Source organism: Branchiostoma belcheri, unplaced genomic scaffold, assembly GCF_001625305.1.
Source record: "Branchiostoma belcheri isolate BF01 breed outbred unplaced genomic scaffold, Haploidv18h27 scaffold46, whole genome shotgun sequence".
Classification (NCBI taxonomy): domain Eukaryota; kingdom Metazoa; phylum Chordata; class Leptocardii; order Amphioxiformes; family Branchiostomatidae; genus Branchiostoma; species Branchiostoma belcheri.
In genome coordinates this window covers 1,834,755-1,854,310 of record NW_017804087.1, presented here as the reverse complement: position 1 = coordinate 1,854,310, position 19,556 = coordinate 1,834,755, and the positions used below count along the sequence as shown (strand labels likewise).

Below are 19,556 nucleotides of genomic sequence, written 5' to 3'. Positions count from 1 at the left end.
CATCTAGTTAACTTATTATTATTTGATATAAAAGCCCAAATAGTCACAAGTATTACACAACTGAAAATCCACCAGAAAAGCAGGTCTAACTCCCTCCGCGGCAAAACTCGCGTCGACCAGCAAAAAAATCAACACCACCACCGCACAAGTCTACATTGCGATGCTACATAGTCTTTTGTATATGGTACGTTAGTTTCCTTGAATTGCTTTGATTTGAAGTAAAAGGAGTTACCGTATATTATATTTTATACAATTTGTGAGCAACAAAGCTATATATTAAAAAGACAGACTGGGAAGCACCGTGCTATTCCCATAGTTAACTAACCTTAAGTTCGGATTTGCGATAACCAACGGTTTTACTCTAATCGCGGAGGGCCTTTTTACATATTTGGATGTTGTTTAGTATTCCTACTATCTTTGGATGAGATGTGTTGTCCCCGTAAATAACTCTCATCATGTCCAATGACTGTTCAAAATAACTAACAGCTTTCCTCTGATCACCGATTCCATTCCAATATGCCCCAATGTTGTTTAGTGATAAAGCAATGTCGGGATGTGGCGTTGTTTCGCCATATCTAGCTTTCCTCATCTTCAGTGACTGTTCGAGATAACTGATAGCTTTCTTCTGATCACCAAGGTCACTCCAGCAACTACCCATGTTGTTTAGTGATGTCGCAATGTCGGGATGTGGCGTTGTATCACCATAGATAGCTTTCATCATCTTCAGTGACTGTTCGAGATAACTGATAGCTTCCCTTTGATCACCAAGGTCACGCCAACAATTGCCAATGTTGTTAAGTGATGAAGCAATGTCAGGATGAGGCGTTGTTTCGCCATAGATAACTTTCCTCATCTTCAGTGACTGTTCATGATAATTGATAGCTTTCCTCTGATCACCAAGGTCACGCCAACATGCCCCAATGTTGTTCAGTGATAAAGCAATGTCGGGATGTGGCGTTGTTTCACCATAAATAGCTTTCTTCGTCTTCAGTGACTGTTTGTGATAACTGATAGCTTTCCTCTGGTCGCCAAGGTCACTCCAACATGCTCCAATGTTGTTTAGTGATGAAGCTATGTCAGGATGTGGCGTTGTTTCACCATAGATAGCTTTCCTCATCTTCAGTGACTGTTCATAATAATTGATAGCTTTCCTCCGATCACCAAGGTTACTCCAACATGCCCCAATGTTGTTTATTGATGAAGCAATTTCGGGATGTGCTGTTATTTTGCCATAGATAACTTTTATCATCTTTAGTGACTGTTCTAAATAACGGATAGCCTTCCTCTGATCCCCAAGGGCACTCCAACATGCTCCAATGTTGTTAAGTGATGAAGTAATGTCGGGATGAGGCGTTGTTTCACCATAGATAGCTTTCTTCATCTTCAATGACTGTTCGTAATAACTGATAGCTTTCTTGTGATCACCAAGGTCATGCCAGCATACACCAATGTTATTTAGTGATCCAGCAATTTTGGGATGTGGCGTCGTTTCGCCGTACATAGCTTTCTCCATCTTCAGTGCCTTCTCGAGATAGCTTACAGCTTTCCTCTTATATCCAAGTGTCATCCAACATAACCCTATGCTCCCAAATAATGGGGCAAATACGGTACTCCTTTCTGTGCCTCTATATATATCCTTTCTGATGCTAAGTGACTGTTTGAAGTAGGTGATCGCTTTCCTACAGTCACCGCGCCTGAGCGAGACATCGCCTAGGTCAAAAAGAATTTGTGATTGTTTTTTCTCGTCACCGCCCACCTCTTCCAGTGCTGCCTCAAAGTTACGTATGGATGCGTCTAACTGCAACAGTTCTCCTGTTATTTGACCCCTGATTTGAAATGAGGTGTCAAAGATTGCTGTTGGGAATATCTTTGTCGTTGCATCTTTATTTGCGATTGTATCGGTAATGCATCCTTTTAATGGAATAGCTGTATAATAGTACCTGAACAACATTTTAGAGTCCGGTATGTAGAAAACTGACTGAACGAAAGTGTCATCTACGTCATGTTTGTCCAGTTGGACTTTCATCTCCGTGAGAGGAGACAGTCTGTCCTTCTGTCCTCCATTCGCAATGTATGTTCTTAACCGCAGCTCCGCTGAGATGCTGATCAGTACAGTCAAGTGGTGGGCATCTTCGTGACTGATCCGCTGTGCCTTGTGTAACTCTTCTATCATTCCCCACACACTCGGAATCGTAATACCACAGCAAATACTCAACACATCAACGGCCACGCTGGGAAAACGATATATTTCTTTCTTCACATCCAGAAGCTGTCCCGTAGGTTTAACATTTTTTATTTGCCCAATATCATCCTTTAGTATCAGCAATGCTGACAACCGTGACAGCACAGGGGAACGGTACCGGTCCAAGCTTTTGTTGACCCTGTCCGTATAATCATCCACCAAAGACTCGTCTCCAGCTAAGTAGGTCACCCGTCTGAGGATGTCTGACAGGTGATAGCCTTCCGCCAGGGCGATGTGCAGAAGCTGATATTCGGCCAACTTGGCAGGAGTCTGGATGAGACTAACGGGAGGTTTGCTTTTGGTTTCGTCTCTTCCAAAGGGAGTTTTAGAAGCCCATGGCATGAATCCGTCGAAGGCGAAGCCGCGAGGTGTGACGGAGTCGAAGAACCAGTCTTTCTCTGGGTCTTCTGAGAGAAAGTCGTTGAGTGACGGGATGGCCATGGCTGGGAGGATGGTTTCCCCAAGGTTGATGACTTTAAGATGTAAGTAGTGTGTGAGATTTAGGAAGTACCTCCGTGTATCATCATCATCCTTCCCCTCCTCAATCAGAATTGAGAACTCCAGGTCGGAGTACGGCGTCACCAGTTCTGTGGCCTGTGATCCCAACCCGATGAAAGCGTACTTACAGGGAGGAGGTCCAAGTTTGGCAATGCATTCATTTGTCAGAACATAGATAAACTTTTGTCTACTAAATGCGATGCTTTTGAACAAGTTCTTGATTGCTTCTGCTCGTTTGATCTCTACCTCTCTTACTATGGGATCATCTTCATTATACTGATAAGGGTTGTGTTCCTGATGAATTGTTTCGAGCTGAGATTTTGCACGGGCGCGCGAGTTGTCCAGTTCCTTTCTGTGATCTAACGCGCTGCTATACGGACACGGTTCACAGTCAAGGTTACAGGTGTTTCTAAGAAACTGCCTTTCTGTTTCTTGCAGTCTTGTTATCATGTTCTGTTTGTCTCCATCTGTTCTAGCCATGGAGGCGTTATACAGAGCTGCCGCCTGTGTGAATTTCCTACCTTCTCCTGTCCGCTTACCTCGCTGGACGTAGACGTCACCCAACCTGCACAGACAGTCAGCTTCTTTAGCCTTGTTGGGCTTATTGCGATCTGTGAATAGGAATTCGGAATCAAACTTCTGCAGTTCAACTTCACCTAATAATATGATTAAATCTTGACAAACACTGAGGTCTTAAGTGAAATACCTTTATGGTTTTAATAGATACAAATCTTCCATGATAAAAAAAAATGCTATTTCAGTGGTTAGTAAAAAACTTATAATTAGATGACATTTGCAAGTGGAAAGTGTATAACACAACAAACCGTGAACAAGTTTCAGTGCGGCTGCTAAGTTCTGCTCTGCTGCGTCCAGGTCTCCATTTCTCACATCACTTTCTGCCGTCTGAATGTATCTGCGGTAGGATCTGTACAAGGAAACAAACACTATTGGGAAACAAACGTACTTCACAAAGGCAAGTTCATTACTTCTTATTATATACAATAGAATGCCAATACTTTTTTTTATTTTCTTACATAAATCTGTATAACCTATAGCTATATATAGTTAGTGTTATTAACAATATCAAAACTTAATGTCATACGACACAATGTAATGACACATGTAATACATTTCTGGCCATATTTTCTAATGTTGCCTAGTTAATACTAGTATTCATTTCACAAAACCTGATTTTTACCACACTTGTATACAAAATATCAGATATTCAGGACATTCATATCTAATACACGAGACAAGGAAACACATAGAGGCACTAACATGTCGTCGTCAACTTGACAGGTGGTTCCGTCGCTAGAGGGCGCAGCTGAGAAGGGAGAGAAGTGGCCCTTCCGTCCTCTCACGTCTGGTTGTCGTTGCTTATGTGTTGGCCTCTGTGATAACCCATAGGGAGTAGTAGTATAAGATTAACCCACAAAAGAGCTTTGGCAAAACGTCAAAGGTTAACGACCTGACATGACCCGTGGCAGACCAACGCAAACTTAGTCCATGTTGAATACCTTTTCGAAACCCGGAAGTCTAGAAATCGCCACTGCAAGTCAGGCTCTAGTAAAAAAAACATACACTCACCTTGTTTCTTGTGGTGGTCACGTCTTGTCTGATTTTTGCGGTGTGCAGTAAGCGGTGAACAATGACAACTGTTCCATGAACGTTGTGACACCGCGCCAGTGCCCTGTTGTACAGAGCAGTAGCTCTGGTCAAGTTTCTAGTGTCTCCAGATTCTGTTCCTCTTTTTAGGTACACGTCACCTAGACTCTTGATCGCTTCTGTTTCTAACATGTCGTTGTCGTTTACTATCGCCTCTACCATCACCTGTGCGTATCCAACCAGCAAAGAGTCCGCGTTACCTTCGGTAGCCCGTCTCTTGTCCAGGTATTGAAACTTTTCCGCTACCTTTGCAGGTGTAGTCGTCCTCCTGTCTTCAGTTGGCTGTTCCATACCCTGTGACGACACCCCTTGTAAAAGCCTCTCCGTGTAGTGGTAGCGGTGTTCTATGCCATCTGCCTGTTCTTCATGGTAACACCGTACCATAGCAGCCAGATAAAGCGCCAAGGCCGTGTTGAATTTCCTCGCGTCCTTCCCGAGTCTTCCCTTCTCCGAGTTCACGTCGCCCAGAGTTTTGAGCAGCTCCACTTCCGCCAGCCTGTCCGTGTCGGCCATGGCGTCCACCAGGGCACGGAGGTAGCCTGTCTCCGCACGGGCTAGTCCGTACCTCCTGCCCTTCTCGTCCGCCTCACGGAGTTTCTCACACACCCGCAACATGGCTGATCGTTGCTATACTAAGAAAATGTCTCTAAAACTCATTGCCTTCACGGGTTCCGGGTCTTTATGCGCCTGACTTGAACAAGCACAGGTTTCACACTGCTTGTGTCAACATTACGTCATCCGCCAATACACAAAAGCTTCGGAAATACCCGTAAACATATCAGGTAACCTGCGTACCTGTCTAAGACCTCTAGAAGTACCCATGCCTGTGACTCATATATATCTGTACAAGCAGAAATTACAGTATTATATTAGGCTTTATGTACCTGACTTAATATGCAAAAGATGAAAAAAAGTAGGAGTATTTGGCCACTCTACCTCCATGCCACATTTCAGGTCATTTAGGCCCCAAAAAATGAAGAAAGTGAATGCATTCAATGGCAGCAGAAGGAGAAAAGAAGAAAAACACAAGGGAAAACAATATATCCCAGCCATACCTATGCTATGGACTGAAATATCACACAATATATTTTAGCCCTAACGTTACATGGTATGATTGAAATATAATCACTCGGTTCTTCAATTGAAATATTTCAAATTTCTGATAATCCCTCCATGGCTTTTGAGTTATCGTACTAAACCACACACATGCATGCAGATACTACCAAAACATAACCTCTAGGCAAGTTTAAAAACATAAATTTGTGAAAATTCGTCAACATTGATTGAGATGCAATTTAACGTTACCTATCTTGATGACGTTCTATCGTTATGAATTCAAGCTTCCTGGTTACTAAAAAGTATTAGTTAGAGAAATATGAAGCCTAAAAACTTAATGAGTGCCCCTTCCCACATCTGCTTGAAAATGAGCTCTCCGGGCAATCATTCATTCTCGGTACCAGTCGGTACTAGTCGGACGATCCCCGATTTGTGCCGACAACTCCAAGCAGATCTTTCTGTGGCTGCAAAGACAGTATCAAATTGTCCAGGCAGTACTAGTATCCGCTCGTCGGACAGTTACCATTTATAGTAAGAGAGCCCAATAAAACGCCTTAAACATCTTCCGTTGCATCCTTTGGTTCGTCTATCTTTAAGCAGACCTTAAACCATGCGTCAAGCTACACGAAAGTAAAGACACGGAAACTTTACGCATGTTTTAAGGGATCCGTAAAGAAGAGTTTTGTCCTGTGATAATTTTATATGTCCATAAAGACATAACATTAACCTGTGCATGGGTTTAGGTCTTAACGGTAAGAGTGTAAGACTAAAGAGACACACCCCTGTCATTATACAATAGCACAGCCCGTTGACCAAAACAGAGAGCATGGTCTATATTTATTACCATGATTAATGTTTTTTGCTGCAATATGTAAAAGTCACATAGGAGGCGCGGATGATAAGTGCATACGGAGTTAGATTGTGGTGTTTGGGATTATGTCAACTGGAATTCAGCAAATGATTCTGGTCTGATACTGCGGCATTTAAGGTTAACTTGAAAAGGGACGTGGTAGGACTTCCTTAACCCCTGTGACCCCCCCCCCACACACACACATATGGTTTCATTAAATCATTGTTTTCTCCATATAAGTTTCTTGAGTTGTAGTCTATGATCCATTACAAATAACGTAGTCACTAGGAATATTTAAAAATCACTTTTACTAACACTTGTTTATCATGTGAATTTTGTCAAGGGAGGAATATTGTTAGCTACATCATTTCTTTGTTTTGTTTGTTTGTTTCGCATAACCGGTAAACTGCCTTTAGGCGTAACACACCAGTTTTGTACATGTAAGTACAAGCTATGTAAGATCGGATTGTAAGGTTGGAACCACTCATACCGCCACCACCGAGACCAAGGCCAATCACCTACTTTTACAATACACCGTCAAGTTTTGTACTTAGTTTTACTCCAAGTGTCCTTCACTAAAACACTTTTAGTACGAAACATGTATTAGAATCTCATCGAGTTTCTGAGTTAATTATCTACATTCTCACTGGATGCTTATCATAGAGAGACAAAGAGGCGGGATGGGCTTGGTAAGTTTAATGTTGTAAAACATGACAATCCACGGGTGGGTGGGTAGGAGAAAGTTCAGATGTGCTCAAGTACGTGAGCTTTACCACTACCGCTACTTGTGATGTTAATAATAATGAAACTTTATTGCATGTTCATTCCCCGGGGGGATAAATGCACGGATGTACAAAGTACAATATACTAAAGAGTACTACAACAATAGTAATAAAGAAAGGCTAATATCAGGTCCAAGGTATACAATGCTAGAAAAAAAAATATATATATATAAAGTGGTATTGATCTAAGTTCTAATGGCTTTTTCTCTCACATACAACGGATGATCTCTGGGTCGCGTGAGGTCAGGGGTCATTTCCGTGCAGCTAGTTAACTTATTATTATTTGATATAAAAGCCCAAATAGTCACAATTATTAGACAACTGACAATCCACCAGAAAAGCACGTCTAACTCCCTCCACGGCAAAACTCGCGATCGCGTCTAACAGCAAAAAATCAACACCACTGCCGCACAAGTCTACATTACCATGCTACATAGTCTATTGTATATGGTACGTTTTAACTTAGTTTCCTTGAATTGCTTTGATTTGAAGTAAAAGGAGTTGCCATATATTATATTTTATACAGTTTGTGAGAAACAAAGCTATATATTAATAAGACAGACACTGGGAAGTACCATGGTATTTCCTTAGTTAACTAATTTTAAGTTAACTAATCTTAAGGATCTGCGATAATCGACGGCTTTACTCTAATCGCGGAGGGCCTTTTTACATACTCGGATGTTGTTTAGTGCTACTTCTATATTTGGATGTGATGTGTTGTCCCCGTAAATAACTTTCATCATATCCAATGACTGTTGGAAATAACTGATAGCTTTCCTCCGATCACCGATTCCATTCCAACATGCCCCAATGTTGTGCAGTGATGACGCAATGTCGGGATGTGGCGTTGTTTCACCATAGATAGCTTTCCTCATCTTTAGTGACTGTTCGTGATAACTGATAGCTTTCTTGTGATCACCAAGCTCACTCCAACAGATGCCAATGTTGTTTAAAGGTGAAGTAATGGAGGGATGTTCTGTTGTTTCACCATAGATAGCTTTCATCATCTTCATTGAATGTTCGTAGAAACTGATAGCTTTCTTCTGATCACCAAGGTCACTCCAACATGCCCCAATGTTGTTTAGTGATGAAGCAATGTCAGGATGTGGCGTTGTTTCACCGTAGATAGCTTTCATCATCTTCAGTGACTGTTCGTAGAAACTGATAGCTTTCGTCTGATCACCAAGGTCACTCCAACATTTACCAATATTGTTTAGTGATGAAGAAATGTCGGGATGTGGCGTTGTTTCACCATAGATAGCTTTCATCATCTTCAGTGACTGTTTGTAGAAACTGATAGCTTTCTTCTGATCACCAAGGTCACTCCAGCACTTGCCAATGTTATTTAAAGATGAAGCAATAGAGGGATGTGGCGTTGTTTCACCATAGATAGCTTTCATCATCTTCAGTGACTGTTTGTAGAAACTGAGAGCTTTCTTCTGGTCACCAAGGTCACTCCAGCACTTGCCAATGTTATTTAAAGATGAAGCAATAGAGGGATGTGGCGTTGTTTCACCATAGATAACTTTCTTCATCTTCAGTGACTGTTCGAAATAACTGATAGCTTTCCTCTGATCGCCAAGGTCACTCCAACATGAGCCAATGCTGTTCAGTGATGAAGCAATGTCGGGATGTGGCGTTGCTTCACCATAGATAGCTTTCCTCATCTTCAGTGACTGTTCATGATAACTGATAGCTTTCGTCTTATCACCAAGGACACCCCAACAGTTGCCAATGTTGTTTAAAGATGAAGCAATGTCGGGGTGTTCTGTTGTTTTGCCATAGATAGCTTTCCTCATCTTCAGTGACTGTTCGTAATAACGGATAGCCTTCCTCTGATCGCCAAGGCTACTCCAACATGCTCCAATGTTGTTAAGTGATGAAGCAATGTCTGGATGTGGCGTTGTTTCGCCATAGATAGCTTTCCCCATCTTCAGTGACTGTTCGTAATAACTGACAGCTTTCTTCTGATCACCAAGGTCACGCCAACATGACCCAATGTTATTTAGTGATCCAGCAATTTCGGGATGTGGCGTTGTTTCACCATAGATAGCTTTCTTCATCTTCAGTGACTGTTCGTGATAATTGACAGCTTTCCTCTGATCGCCAAGGTCACTCCAACATACTCCAATGTTGTTTAGTGATGAAGCAATGTAGGGATGTGGCGTTGTTTTACCATAGATAGCTTTCATCAACTTCAGTGACTGTTCGTGATAACTGATAGCTTTCTTCTGATCACCAAGCTCACTCCAACATGAGCCAATGTTGTTCAGTGATGAAGCAATGGAGGGATGTGGCGTTGTTTCGCCATAGATAGCTTTCCTCATCTTCAGTGACTGTTCGTGATAACTGGTAGCTTTTTTGTGATCACCAAGCTCTCTCCAACAATTGCCAATGTTGTTTAGTGATGAAGCAATGTCGGGATGTGGCGTTGTTTCACCATAGATATATTTCCTCATCTTGAGTGACTGTTCGTGATAAGTAATAGCTTTCCTCTGATCGCCAAGGTCACTCCAACATCTTCCAATGTTGTTCCGTAATGAAGCAATGTCGGGATGTGCTGTAGTTTGGCCATATATAGCTTTCATCAACTTTCGTGACTGTTCGTGATAACTGATAGCTTTCTTCTGATCACCAAGCTCACTCCAACATGAGCCAATGTTGTTCAGTGATGAGGCAATGTCGGGATGTGGCGTTGTTTCACCATAGATAGCTTTCATCATCTTCAGTGACTGTTCGTAATAACTGATAGCTTTCTTCTGGTCACCAAGGTCACGCCAACATAAACCAATGTTATTAAGTGATACAGCAATTTCGGGATGTGGCGTCGTTTCGCCATAGATAGCTTTCCTCATCTTCAGTGCCTTCTCTTGATAGCGTATAGCTTTCCTCTGTTCTCCAAGTGCCCTCCAACATAACCCTATGCTTCCAAGTATTTGGGCAAATACGGTACTCCTTTCTGTGCCTCTATATATATCCTTTCCGATGCTAAGTGCCCGTTTGCAGTAGGTGATCGCTTTCCTATAGTCACCGCGCCTGTGCGAGACATTGCCTAGGTCAAAAAGAATTACTAATTGTTTTTTCTCGTCACCGTCCGCCTCTTCCAGTGCTGCCTCAAAATTACGTATGGATGCGTCTAACTGCAACAGCTCTCGTTTTATTTGACCCCTGATTTGAAATGAGGTGTCAAAGATTGCTGTTGGGAATATCTTTGTCGTTGCATTTTTCTCTGCGATTGTATCCGAAATGCATCGTTTTAATGGAATAGCTGTATAATAGTACCTGAACAACATTTTAGAGTCCGGTATGTAGAAAACTGACTGAACGGAAGTGTCATCTACGTCATGTTTGTCCAGTTGGACTTTCATCTCCGTGAGAGGAGACAGTCTGTCCTTCTGTTCTCCGTTGGCAATGTACGTTCTTAATCGTAGCTCCGCTGAGATGCTGATCAGTACAGTCAAGTGGTGGGCATCTTCGTGACTGATCCGCTGTGTTTTGCGTAACTCTTCTATCATTGCCCACACACTGGGAATCGTAATACCGCAGCAAATACTCAACACATCAACGGCCACGCTGGGAAAACGATATATTTCTTTCTTCACATCCAGAAGCTGTCCCGTAGGTTGAACATTTTCTATTTGCCCAATATTATCCGTCAGTATCAGCGTTGCTGACAACCGTGAGAGAACAGGGGAACGGTCTACGATTTTGTTGACTCTGTCCGTATAATCATCCACCAAAGACTCGTCTCCTGCTAAGTAGGTCACCCGTCTGAGGATATCTGACAGGTGATAGCCTTCCGCCAGGGCGATGTGCAGATGCTGATATTCGGCCAACTTGGCAGGAGTCTGGATGAGACTAACGGGAGGTTTGCTTTTGGTTTCGTCTCTTCCAAAGGGAGTTTTAGAAGCCCATGGCATGAGGCCGTCGAAGGCGAAGCCGCGAGGTGTGACGGAGTCGAAGAACCAGTCTTTCTCCGAGTCTTCTGAGAGAAAGTCGTTGAGTGACGGGATGGCCATGGCTGGGAGGATGGTTTCCCCAAGGTTGATGACTTTTAGATGTAAGTAGTGAGTGAGATTTAGGAAGTACCTCCGTGTGTCATCATCATCCTTCCCCTCCTCAATCAGAATGGAGAACTCCAGGTCAGAGTACGGCGTCACCAGTTCTGTGGCCTGTGATCCCAACCCGATGAAAGCGTACTTACAGGGAGGAGGTCCAAGAATGGCAATGCATTCATCTGTCAGAACATAGATAAACCTTTGTCTTCCAACTGCGATGCTTTTGAACAAGTTCTTGATTGCTTCTGCTCGTTTGATCTCTACCTCTCTTACTATGGGATCATCTTCATCATACTGATAAGGGTTGTGTTCCTGATGAATTGTTTCGAGCTGAGATTTTGCACGGGCGCGCGAGTTGTCCAGTTCCTTTCTGTGATCTAACGCGCTGCTATACGGGCACGGTTCACAGTCAAGGTTACAGGTGTTTCTAAGGAACTGCCTTTCTGTTTCTTGCAGTCTTGTGATCATGTTCTGTTTGTCTCCATCTGTTCTAGCCATGGAGGCGTTATACAGAGCTGCCGCCTGTGTGAATTTCCTACCTTCTCCTGTCCGCTTACCTTGCTCGACGTAGACGTCACCCAACCTGCACAGACAGTCGGCTTCTTTAACCATGTTGGGCTTATCGCGATCTGTGAATAGGAATTCGGAATCAAACTTCTGCAGTTCAAATATGTATAAATCTTAACAAATATTAAGCTCCTAAGTGAAATACCTTTATGAATTCAATTGTTATTACAGAGCTAAATCTTCCATCATGATAAAGAATGCTATTTCAGTGGTTAGTAAAAACTTAAACTTAGAATTAGATGATATTTGCAAGTGGAAAGTGTATAACATTAACAGACCGTGAACAAGTTTTAGTGCGGCTGCTAAGTTCTGCTCTGCTGCGTCCAGGTCTCCATTTCTCACATCACTTTCTGCCGTCTGAATGTATCTGCGGTAGGATCTGTACAACGAAACAAACACTATTGGGGAAACAAACGTACTTTACAAAGGCAAGTTCCTTAAACAATAGAATGCCAATACTTTTTTTATTTTCTTACATAAATCTGTATAACCTATAGCTATATATAGTTAGTGTTATTGACAATATCAAAACTTAATGTCATACGCAGTAAAATGTAATGACATGTGTATTAAATATATTTCTCGCCATATTTTCTAATGTTGCCTAGTTAATACTAGTATTCATTTCACAAAACCTGATGTTTACCACACTTGTATACAAAATATCAGATATTCAGGACATTCATATCTAATACACGAGACAAGGAAGCACATAGAGGCACTAACATATCGTCGTCAACTTGACAGGTGGTTCCGTCGCTAGAGGGCGCAGCTGAGAAGGGAGAGAAGTTGCCCTTCCGTCCTCTCACGTCTCGTTGTCGTTGCTTATGCGTTGGCCTCTGTGAGAACCCATAGGGAGTAGTAGTATAAGATTAAAAGGTGGTCATGTAATCCACAAAAGAGCTTTGGCAAAAGGTTAAAGGTTAACGACCTGGCATGACCCGTGGCAGACCAACGCAAACTGAGTCCAAGTTGAATACAGAGTATTTGGAGGGGAATATAAAATTTGAGGATTGGTTGTTTATTTGGACAGCATTTGACTACAAGGGCAAAACAAGATACATTCCATGCTATTGTCAAGATCTACCCATATCCATGGCGCGAAATCTAACATATACATGTACCCACACACCAAAAATACATGTATACTATTTTTGTTGCACTATTCAGACGTGAAATGTACAGTACCAACTCAACCCATATTTTTTTCAGGCAGAAAGCACAATCGCTTAATTAACACCTTCTACTACTCAAAAACGCAATTTTCAACAAAATACATACATCATTACAAGATGGATATTAATTAAAAGAGAGATGAGTGTAAACAACACACGTTGGTAATCTATCAATTACGAGAATCTACCTGTACATCCATACTTTTGCTAGGGGAATTGTAGGTTGAAGTAAATAATCAAGTTGGTATCATTCTAGTCGAAAAAGGACACTATGTAAGACTTAAATTTCGCTATTAACGATGCGAAATGCATGACGGGATTCATGGGGATAAACAATCCTATTCGAAACCCGGAAGTCTAAATCAGCACTGGCGAGTCAGGCTCAAGTAAAAAAATACACTCACCTTGTTTCTTGTGGTGATCACGTCTTGTCTGATTTTTGCGGTGTGCAGCAAGCGGTGAACAATGACAACTGTTCCATGAACGTTGTGACACCGCGCCAGTGCCCTGTTGTACAGAGCAGTAGCTCTGGTCAAGTTTCTAGTGTCTCCAGTTTCTGTTCCTCTTTTTAGGTACACGTCACCCAGACTCTTGATCGCTTCTGTTTCTAACATGTCGTTGTCGTTTACTATCGCCTCTACCATCACCTGTCCGTATCCAACCAGCAAAGAGTCCGTGTTACCTTCGGTAGCCCGTCTCTTGTCCAGATATTGAAACTTTTCCGCTACCTTTGCAGGTGTAGTCGTCCCCTTGTCTTCAGTTGGCTGTTCCTTTGACGACAGCCCTTGTAAAAGTCTCTCCGTGTAGTGGTAGCGGTGTTCTATACCATCTGCCTGTTCTTCATGGTAACACCGTACCATAGCAGCCAGATAAAGCGCCAAGGCCGTGTTGAATTTCCCTACGTCCTTCCCGAGTCTTCCCTTCTCCAAGTTCACGTCGCCCAGAGTTTTGAGCAGCTCCACTTCCGCCAGCCTGTCCGTGTCGGCCATGGCGTCCACCAGGGCACGGAGGTAGCCTGTCTCCGCACGGGCTAGTCCGTACCTCCTGCCCTTCTCGTCCGCCTCACGGAGTTTCTCACACACCCGCAACATGGCTGATAGTTGCTATGCTAAGAAAATCTCTATGCTTCCTAGGCTTTATGCGCCTGACTTGAACAAGCACAGGTTTCACACTGCTTGTGTCAACATTACGTCATCCGCCAATACACAAAAGCTTCGGAAATACCCGTAAACATATCAGGTAACCTGCGTACCTGCCTAAGACCTTTAGAAGAACCCATGCCTGTGACTCATATATTTGTACAACCAGAAATTACAGTATTATATTAGGCTTTATGCACCTGACTTTAGGCTTTATATGCAAAAGATGAAAAAAAGTAGGAGTATTTGGCCACTCTACTTCCATTCCAAATTTCAGGTAATTTGGACCCCAACATGAAGAAAGTGAATGCATTCAATGGCAGCAGAAGGAGAAAAGAACAAAAACACAAGGGAAAACAATATATCCCAGCCATACCTATGGTATGGACTGAAATATCACACAATTTTAGCCCTAACGTTACATGGTATGATTGCAATATAATCACTCGGTTCTTCAATTGAAATATTTCAAATTTCTGATAATCCCTCCATGGCTTTTGAGTTATCGTACTAAACCACACACATGCATGCAGAAACTACCAAAACATAACCTCTAGGCAAGTTTAAAAACATAAATTTTTGAAAATTCGTCAACATTGATTGAGATGCAATTTAACGTTACCTATCTTGATGACGTTCTATCGTTATGAATTCAAGCTTCCTGGTTACTAAAAAGTATTAGTTAGAGAAATATGAGGCCTAAAAACTTTATGAGTGCCCCTTCCTACATCTTCTTGAAAATGAGCTCTCCGAGCAATCATTCATTCTCGGTACCAGTCGGTACTAGTCGGACGATCCCCGACTTGTGCCGACAACTCCAAGCAGATCTTTCGGTGGCTGCAAAGACAGTATCAAATTGGGTAGGCAGTACTAGTATCCGCTCGTCGGACAGTATTAGATAGTAAGAGAGTCCAATAAAACGCCTTGAACATCTTCCGTTGCATCCTTTGGTTGACCTTAAACCATGCGTCAAGCTACACGAAAGTAAAGAAACGGAAACTTTACGCGTGTTTTAAGGGATCCGTAAAGAAGAGTTTTGTCCTGTGATAATTTTATATGTCCATAAAGACATAACATTAACCTGTGCATGGGTTTAGGTCTTAACGGTAAGAGTGTAAGACTACAGAGACACACCCCTGTCATTGTACAATAGCACAGCCCGGTGACCAAAACAGAGAGCATGGTCTATATTTATTACCGGTGTTTTGCTGCAATATGTAAAAGTCACATAGGAGGCGCGGATGATAAGTGCATACGGAGATAGATTGTAGTGTTTGGGATTATTTCAACTGGTGTTCAGCAAATGATTCTGGTCTTATACTGCGGCATTTAAGGTTAACTTGAAAAGGGACGTGGTAGGACTTCCTTAACCCCTGTGACCCCCCCCCCCACGCACACACATATGGTTTTCATTAAATCATTGTTTTCTCAATAAAAGTTTCTTGTAGTCTATGATCCATTACAAATAACGTAGTCACTAGGAATATTTAAAAATCACTTTTACTAACACTTGTTTATCATGTGAATTTTGTCAAGGGAGGAATATTGTTAGCTACATCATTTCTTTGTTTTGTTTGTTTCGCATAACCGGTAAACTGCCTTTAGGCGTAACACACCAGTTTTGTACATGTAAGTACAAGCTGTGTAAGATAGGATTGTAAGGTTTAAACCACTCATACCGCCAACACCGAGGTCAAGGTCAATCACCCACATTTACAAAATACACCGTCAAGTTTTGTACTAAGTTTTACTCCAAGTGCCCTTCACTAAAACACTTTTAATACAAAACATGTACTAGAATCTCAGCGTGAAAGTTTTCTGAGTTAATTATCTACATTCTCACTGGATGTCAAAGACAAAGAGACAAAAAGGCGGGATGGGCTTGGTAAGTTTAATGTTGTAAAACACGACAATCCACGGGTGGGTGAGTGGAAGAAAGTTCAGATGTGCTCAAGTACGTGAGCTTCACCACTACCGCTACTTGTGATGTTAATACAGTAATAATAATGGAACTTTATTGCATGTTCATTCCCCGGGGGGGGGGGATAAATGCACGGATGTACAAAGTACAATAAACTAAAGAGTACTACAACAATAGTAATAAAGAAAGGCTAATATCAGGTCTAAGGTATACAATGACTAAAAAAAAAGAAATATATATATATTAAGTGGTATTGATCTAAGTTCTAATGGCTTTTTCTCTCACATACAAGGGATGATCTCTGGGTCGCGTGAGGTCAGGGGTCATTTCCGTGCATCTAGTTAACTTATTTGATATAAAGCTGAAATATTCACAAGTATTACACAACTGACAATCCGCGAGAAAAGCCTGTCTAACTCCCTCCGCGGCAAAACTCGGGTCGACCAGCAAAAAATCAACACCACCACCTATGCCACCGCACAAGTCTACATTGCCATGCTACATAGTCTTTTGTATAAATTATGGTACGTTGGTTTCCTTGAATTGCTTTGATTTGAAGTAAAAGGAGTTGCCATATATTATATTTTATACAATTTGTGAGCAACAAAACTATATATTAATAAGACAGTGGGAAGTACCATGGAAGTACTCATCTTAAGTTCGGATTTGCGGTAACAAACGGCTATTCACGGAGCCGGGCCTTTTTACATACTCGGATGTTGTTTAGTGTTCCTACTATATCTGGATGTGATGTGTTGCCCCCGTAAATAACTTTCATCATATCCAATGACTGTTCAAAATAACTGATAGCTTTCCTCTGATAACCGATTCCACTCCAACATGCCCCAATATTGTTGAGAGATGAAGCAATGTCGGGATGTGGCGTTGTTTCACCATAGATAGCTTTCCTCATCTTGAGTGACTGTTCATGATAAGAGAGAGCTTTCCTCTGATCACCAAGGCACCTCCAACAATTGCCAATGTTGTTTAGTGATCCAGCAATGTCAGGATGTGGCGTTGTTTTACCATAGATAACTTTCCTCATCTTCAGTGACTGTTCATGATAAGAAATAGCTTTCCTCTGATCACCAAGGTCACGCCAACATGTTCCAATGTTGTTTAGTGATGAAGCAATGTCGGGATGTGGCGTTGTTTCGCCATAGATAACTTTCCTCATCTTCAGTGACTGTTCGTAGAAACTGATAGCTTTCCTCTGGTCACCGATTCCATTCCAACATGACCCAATGTTGTTCAGTGATGAAGCAATGTCAGGATGTGGCGTTGCTTCACCGTAGATAGCTTTCCTCATCTTCAGTGACTGTTCAAAATAATTGAAAGCTTCCCTCCGATCACCAAGGTCACTCCAACATGCCCCAATGTTGTTTATTGATGAAGCAATTTCGGGATGTGCTGTTGTTTTGCCATAGATAACTTTCATCATCTTTAGTGACTGTTCGAAATAACGGATAGCCTTCCTCTGATCGCCAAGGTAAGTCCAACATTCTCCAATGTTGTTAAGTGATGAAGTAATGTCTGGATGTGGCGTTGTTTCACCATAGATAGCTTTCTTCATCTTCAATGACTGTTCGTAATAACTAATAGCTTTCTTGTGATCACCAAGGTCACGCCAACATGCTCCAATGTTATTTAGTGATCTAGCAATTTTGGGATGTGGCGTTGTTTCGCCGTACATAGCTTTCTCCATCTTCAGTGCCTTCTCGTGATAGCTTATAGCTTTCCTCTTATCTCCAAGTGCCCTCCAACATAACCCTATGCTTCCAAGTAATGTGGCAAATACGGTACTCGTTTTGGTGCCTCTGTATATATAATTCCCAATGCGTAGTGCCTGTTTGAAGTAGGTGATCGCTTTCCTACAGTCACCGCGCCTGTACGAGACATTGCCTAGGTCAAAAAGGATGTCTAATTGTTTTTTCTTGTCACCGCCCGCCTCTTCCAGTGCTGCCTCAAAGTGACGTATGGATGCGTCTAACTGCAACAGCTCTCCTGTTATTTCACCCCTGATTTGAAATGAGGTGTCGTAGATTGCTGTTGGGAATATCTTTGTCGTTGCATTTTTCTCTGAGATTGTATCCGAAATGCATCGTTTTAATGGAATAGCTGTATAATAGTACCTGAACAACATTTTAGAGTCCGGTATGTAGAAAACGGAATGAACGAAAGTGTCATCTACGTCATGTTTGTCCAGTTGGACTTTCATCTCCGTGAGAGGAGACAGTCTGTCCTTCTGTCCTCCGTTGGCAATGTACGTTCTTAACCGCAGCTCCGCTGAGATGCTGATCAGTACAGTCAAGTGGTGGGCATCCTCGTGACTGATCCGCTGTGTTTTGCGTAACTCTTCTATCATTCCCCACACACTGGGGATCGTAATACCACAGCAAATACTCAACACATCAACGGCCACGCTGGGAAAACGATATATTTCTTTCTTCACATTCAGAAGTTTTCCCGTCGGTTCAACGTTTTCTATTTGCCCAATATTATCCTTCAGTATTAGCATTGCTGACAACCGTGACAGAACAGGGGAACGGTCCACGCTTTTGTTGACTCTGTCCGTATAATCATCCACCAAAGACTCGTCTCCAGCTAAGTAGGTCACCCGTCTGAGGATGTCTGACAGGTGATAGCCTTCCGCCAGGGCGATGTGCAGATGCTGATATTCGGCCAACTTGGCAGGAGTCTGGATGAGACTAACGGATGGTTTGCTTTTGGTTTCGTCTCTTCCAAAGGGAGTTTTAGAAGCCCATGGCATGAATCCGTCGAAGGCGAAGCCGCGAGGTGTGACGGAGTCGAAGAACCAGTCTTTCTCCGGGTCTTCTGAGAGAAAGTCGTTGAGTGACGGGATGGCCATGGCTGGGAGGATTGTTTCCCCCAAGGTTGATGACTTTTAGATGTAAGTAGTGAGTGAGATTTAGGAAGTACCTCCGTGTATCATCATCATCCTTCCCCTCCTCAATCAGAATGGAGAACTCCAGGTCGGAGTACGGCGTCACCAGTTCTGTGGCCTGTGATCCCAACCCGATGAAAGCGTACTTACAGGGAGGAGGTCCAAGTTTGGCAATGCATTCATTTGTCAGAACATAGATAAACCTTTGTCTTCCAACTGCGATGCTTTTGAACAAGTTCTTGATTGCTTCCGCTCGTTTGATCTCTACCTCTCTTACTATGGGATCATCTTCATCATACTGATAAGGGTTGTGTTCCTGATGAATTGTTTCGAGCTGAGATTTTGCACGGGCGCGCGAGTTGTCCAGTTCCTTTCTGTGATCTAACGCGCTGCTATACGGGCACGGTTCACAGTCAAGGTTACAGGTGTTTCTAAGGAACTGCCTTTCTGTTTCTTGCAGTCTTGTGATCATGTTCTGTTTGTCTCCATCTGTTCTAGCCATGGAGGCGTTATACAGAGCTGCCGCCTGTGTGAATTTCCTACCTTCTCCTGTCCGCTTACCTTGCTCGACGTAGACGTCACCCAACCTGCACAGACAGTCGGCTTCTTTAACCATGTTGGGCTTATCGCGATCTGTGAATAGGAATTCGGAATCAAACTTCTGCAGTTCAAATATGTATAAATCTTAACAAATATTA

General features: G+C 42.5%; 3 protein-coding genes and 2 pseudogenes across 3 annotated transcripts in view; all 5 read right to left on the bottom strand.

The window, feature by feature from the left end:
* Positions 1 to 987: 987 nt before the first annotated feature.
* LOC109478915 lies at positions 988 to 2,173 on the bottom strand (annotated as a pseudogene).
* Positions 2,174 to 2,319: 146 nt separating this feature from the next.
* Positions 2,320 to 5,132, bottom strand: LOC109478955 (annotated as a pseudogene).
* Positions 5,133 to 7,505: 2,373 nt separating this feature from the next.
* On the bottom strand, positions 7,506 to 14,082 carry LOC109478940. Its single transcript, XM_019780747.1, has 5 exons — positions 13,298 to 14,082; positions 12,445 to 12,557; positions 11,997 to 12,097; positions 10,071 to 11,780; positions 7,506 to 9,542 (listed from the first exon to the last, which is right to left on the bottom strand). Exons 1-5 carry the CDS (start codon positions 13,982 to 13,984, stop codon positions 7,741 to 7,743), a joined length of 4,413 nt encoding a protein of 1,470 aa, XP_019636306.1. The 5' UTR covers positions 13,985 to 14,082; the 3' UTR covers positions 7,506 to 7,740.
* A 2,355-nt stretch (positions 14,083 to 16,437) lies between these two features.
* On the bottom strand, positions 16,438 to 17,761 carry LOC109478988 (nephrocystin-3-like). The gene is made up of 2 exons (XM_019780824.1): positions 17,508 to 17,761; positions 16,438 to 17,291 (listed from the first exon to the last, which is right to left on the bottom strand). Exons 1-2 carry the CDS (start codon positions 17,656 to 17,658, stop codon positions 16,636 to 16,638), a joined length of 807 nt encoding a protein of 268 aa, XP_019636383.1. The 5' UTR covers positions 17,659 to 17,761; the 3' UTR covers positions 16,438 to 16,635.
* Positions 17,724 to 19,556, bottom strand: part of LOC109478914 — an 11,721-nt gene continuing 9,888 nt past the window's right edge. The window contains exons 5-6 of the mRNA XM_019780722.1: positions 17,829 to 18,494; positions 17,724 to 17,728 (exon numbers count right to left, since the gene is read on the bottom strand). Of these exons, the coding sequence (XP_019636281.1) occupies positions 17,724 to 17,728; positions 17,829 to 18,494 (671 nt within the window). The remainder of the gene's footprint in view (positions 17,729 to 17,828; positions 18,495 to 19,556) is intronic.

What these genes read in the sequence shown, in the direction of transcription:
- LOC109478988 (XM_019780824.1), bottom strand. Translation starts at nt 17,658, where the DNA reads ATGGAGAAAGCTATGTACGGCGAAACAACGCCACATCCCAAAATTGCT. An exon ending in GATGAAGAAAGCTATCTATG is followed by an intron (nt 17,292 to 17,507) that starts GTGAAACAACGC and finishes ATCGGAGGGAAG; the next exon opens with CTTTCAATTATTTTGAACAG.
- LOC109478940 (XM_019780747.1), bottom strand. Translation starts at nt 13,984, where the DNA reads ATGTTGCGGGTGTGTGAGAAACTCCGTGAGGCGGACGAGAAGGGCAGG. An exon ending in TGTCAAGTTGACGACGATAT is followed by an intron (nt 12,098 to 12,444) that starts GTTAGTGCCTCT and finishes TTCGTTGTACAG; the next exon opens with ATCCTACCGCAGATACATTC. An exon ending in GGCACTTAGCATCGGAAAGG is followed by an intron (nt 9,543 to 10,070) that starts ATATATATAGAG and finishes AGATGAGGAAAT; the next exon opens with ATATCTATGGTGAAACAACG.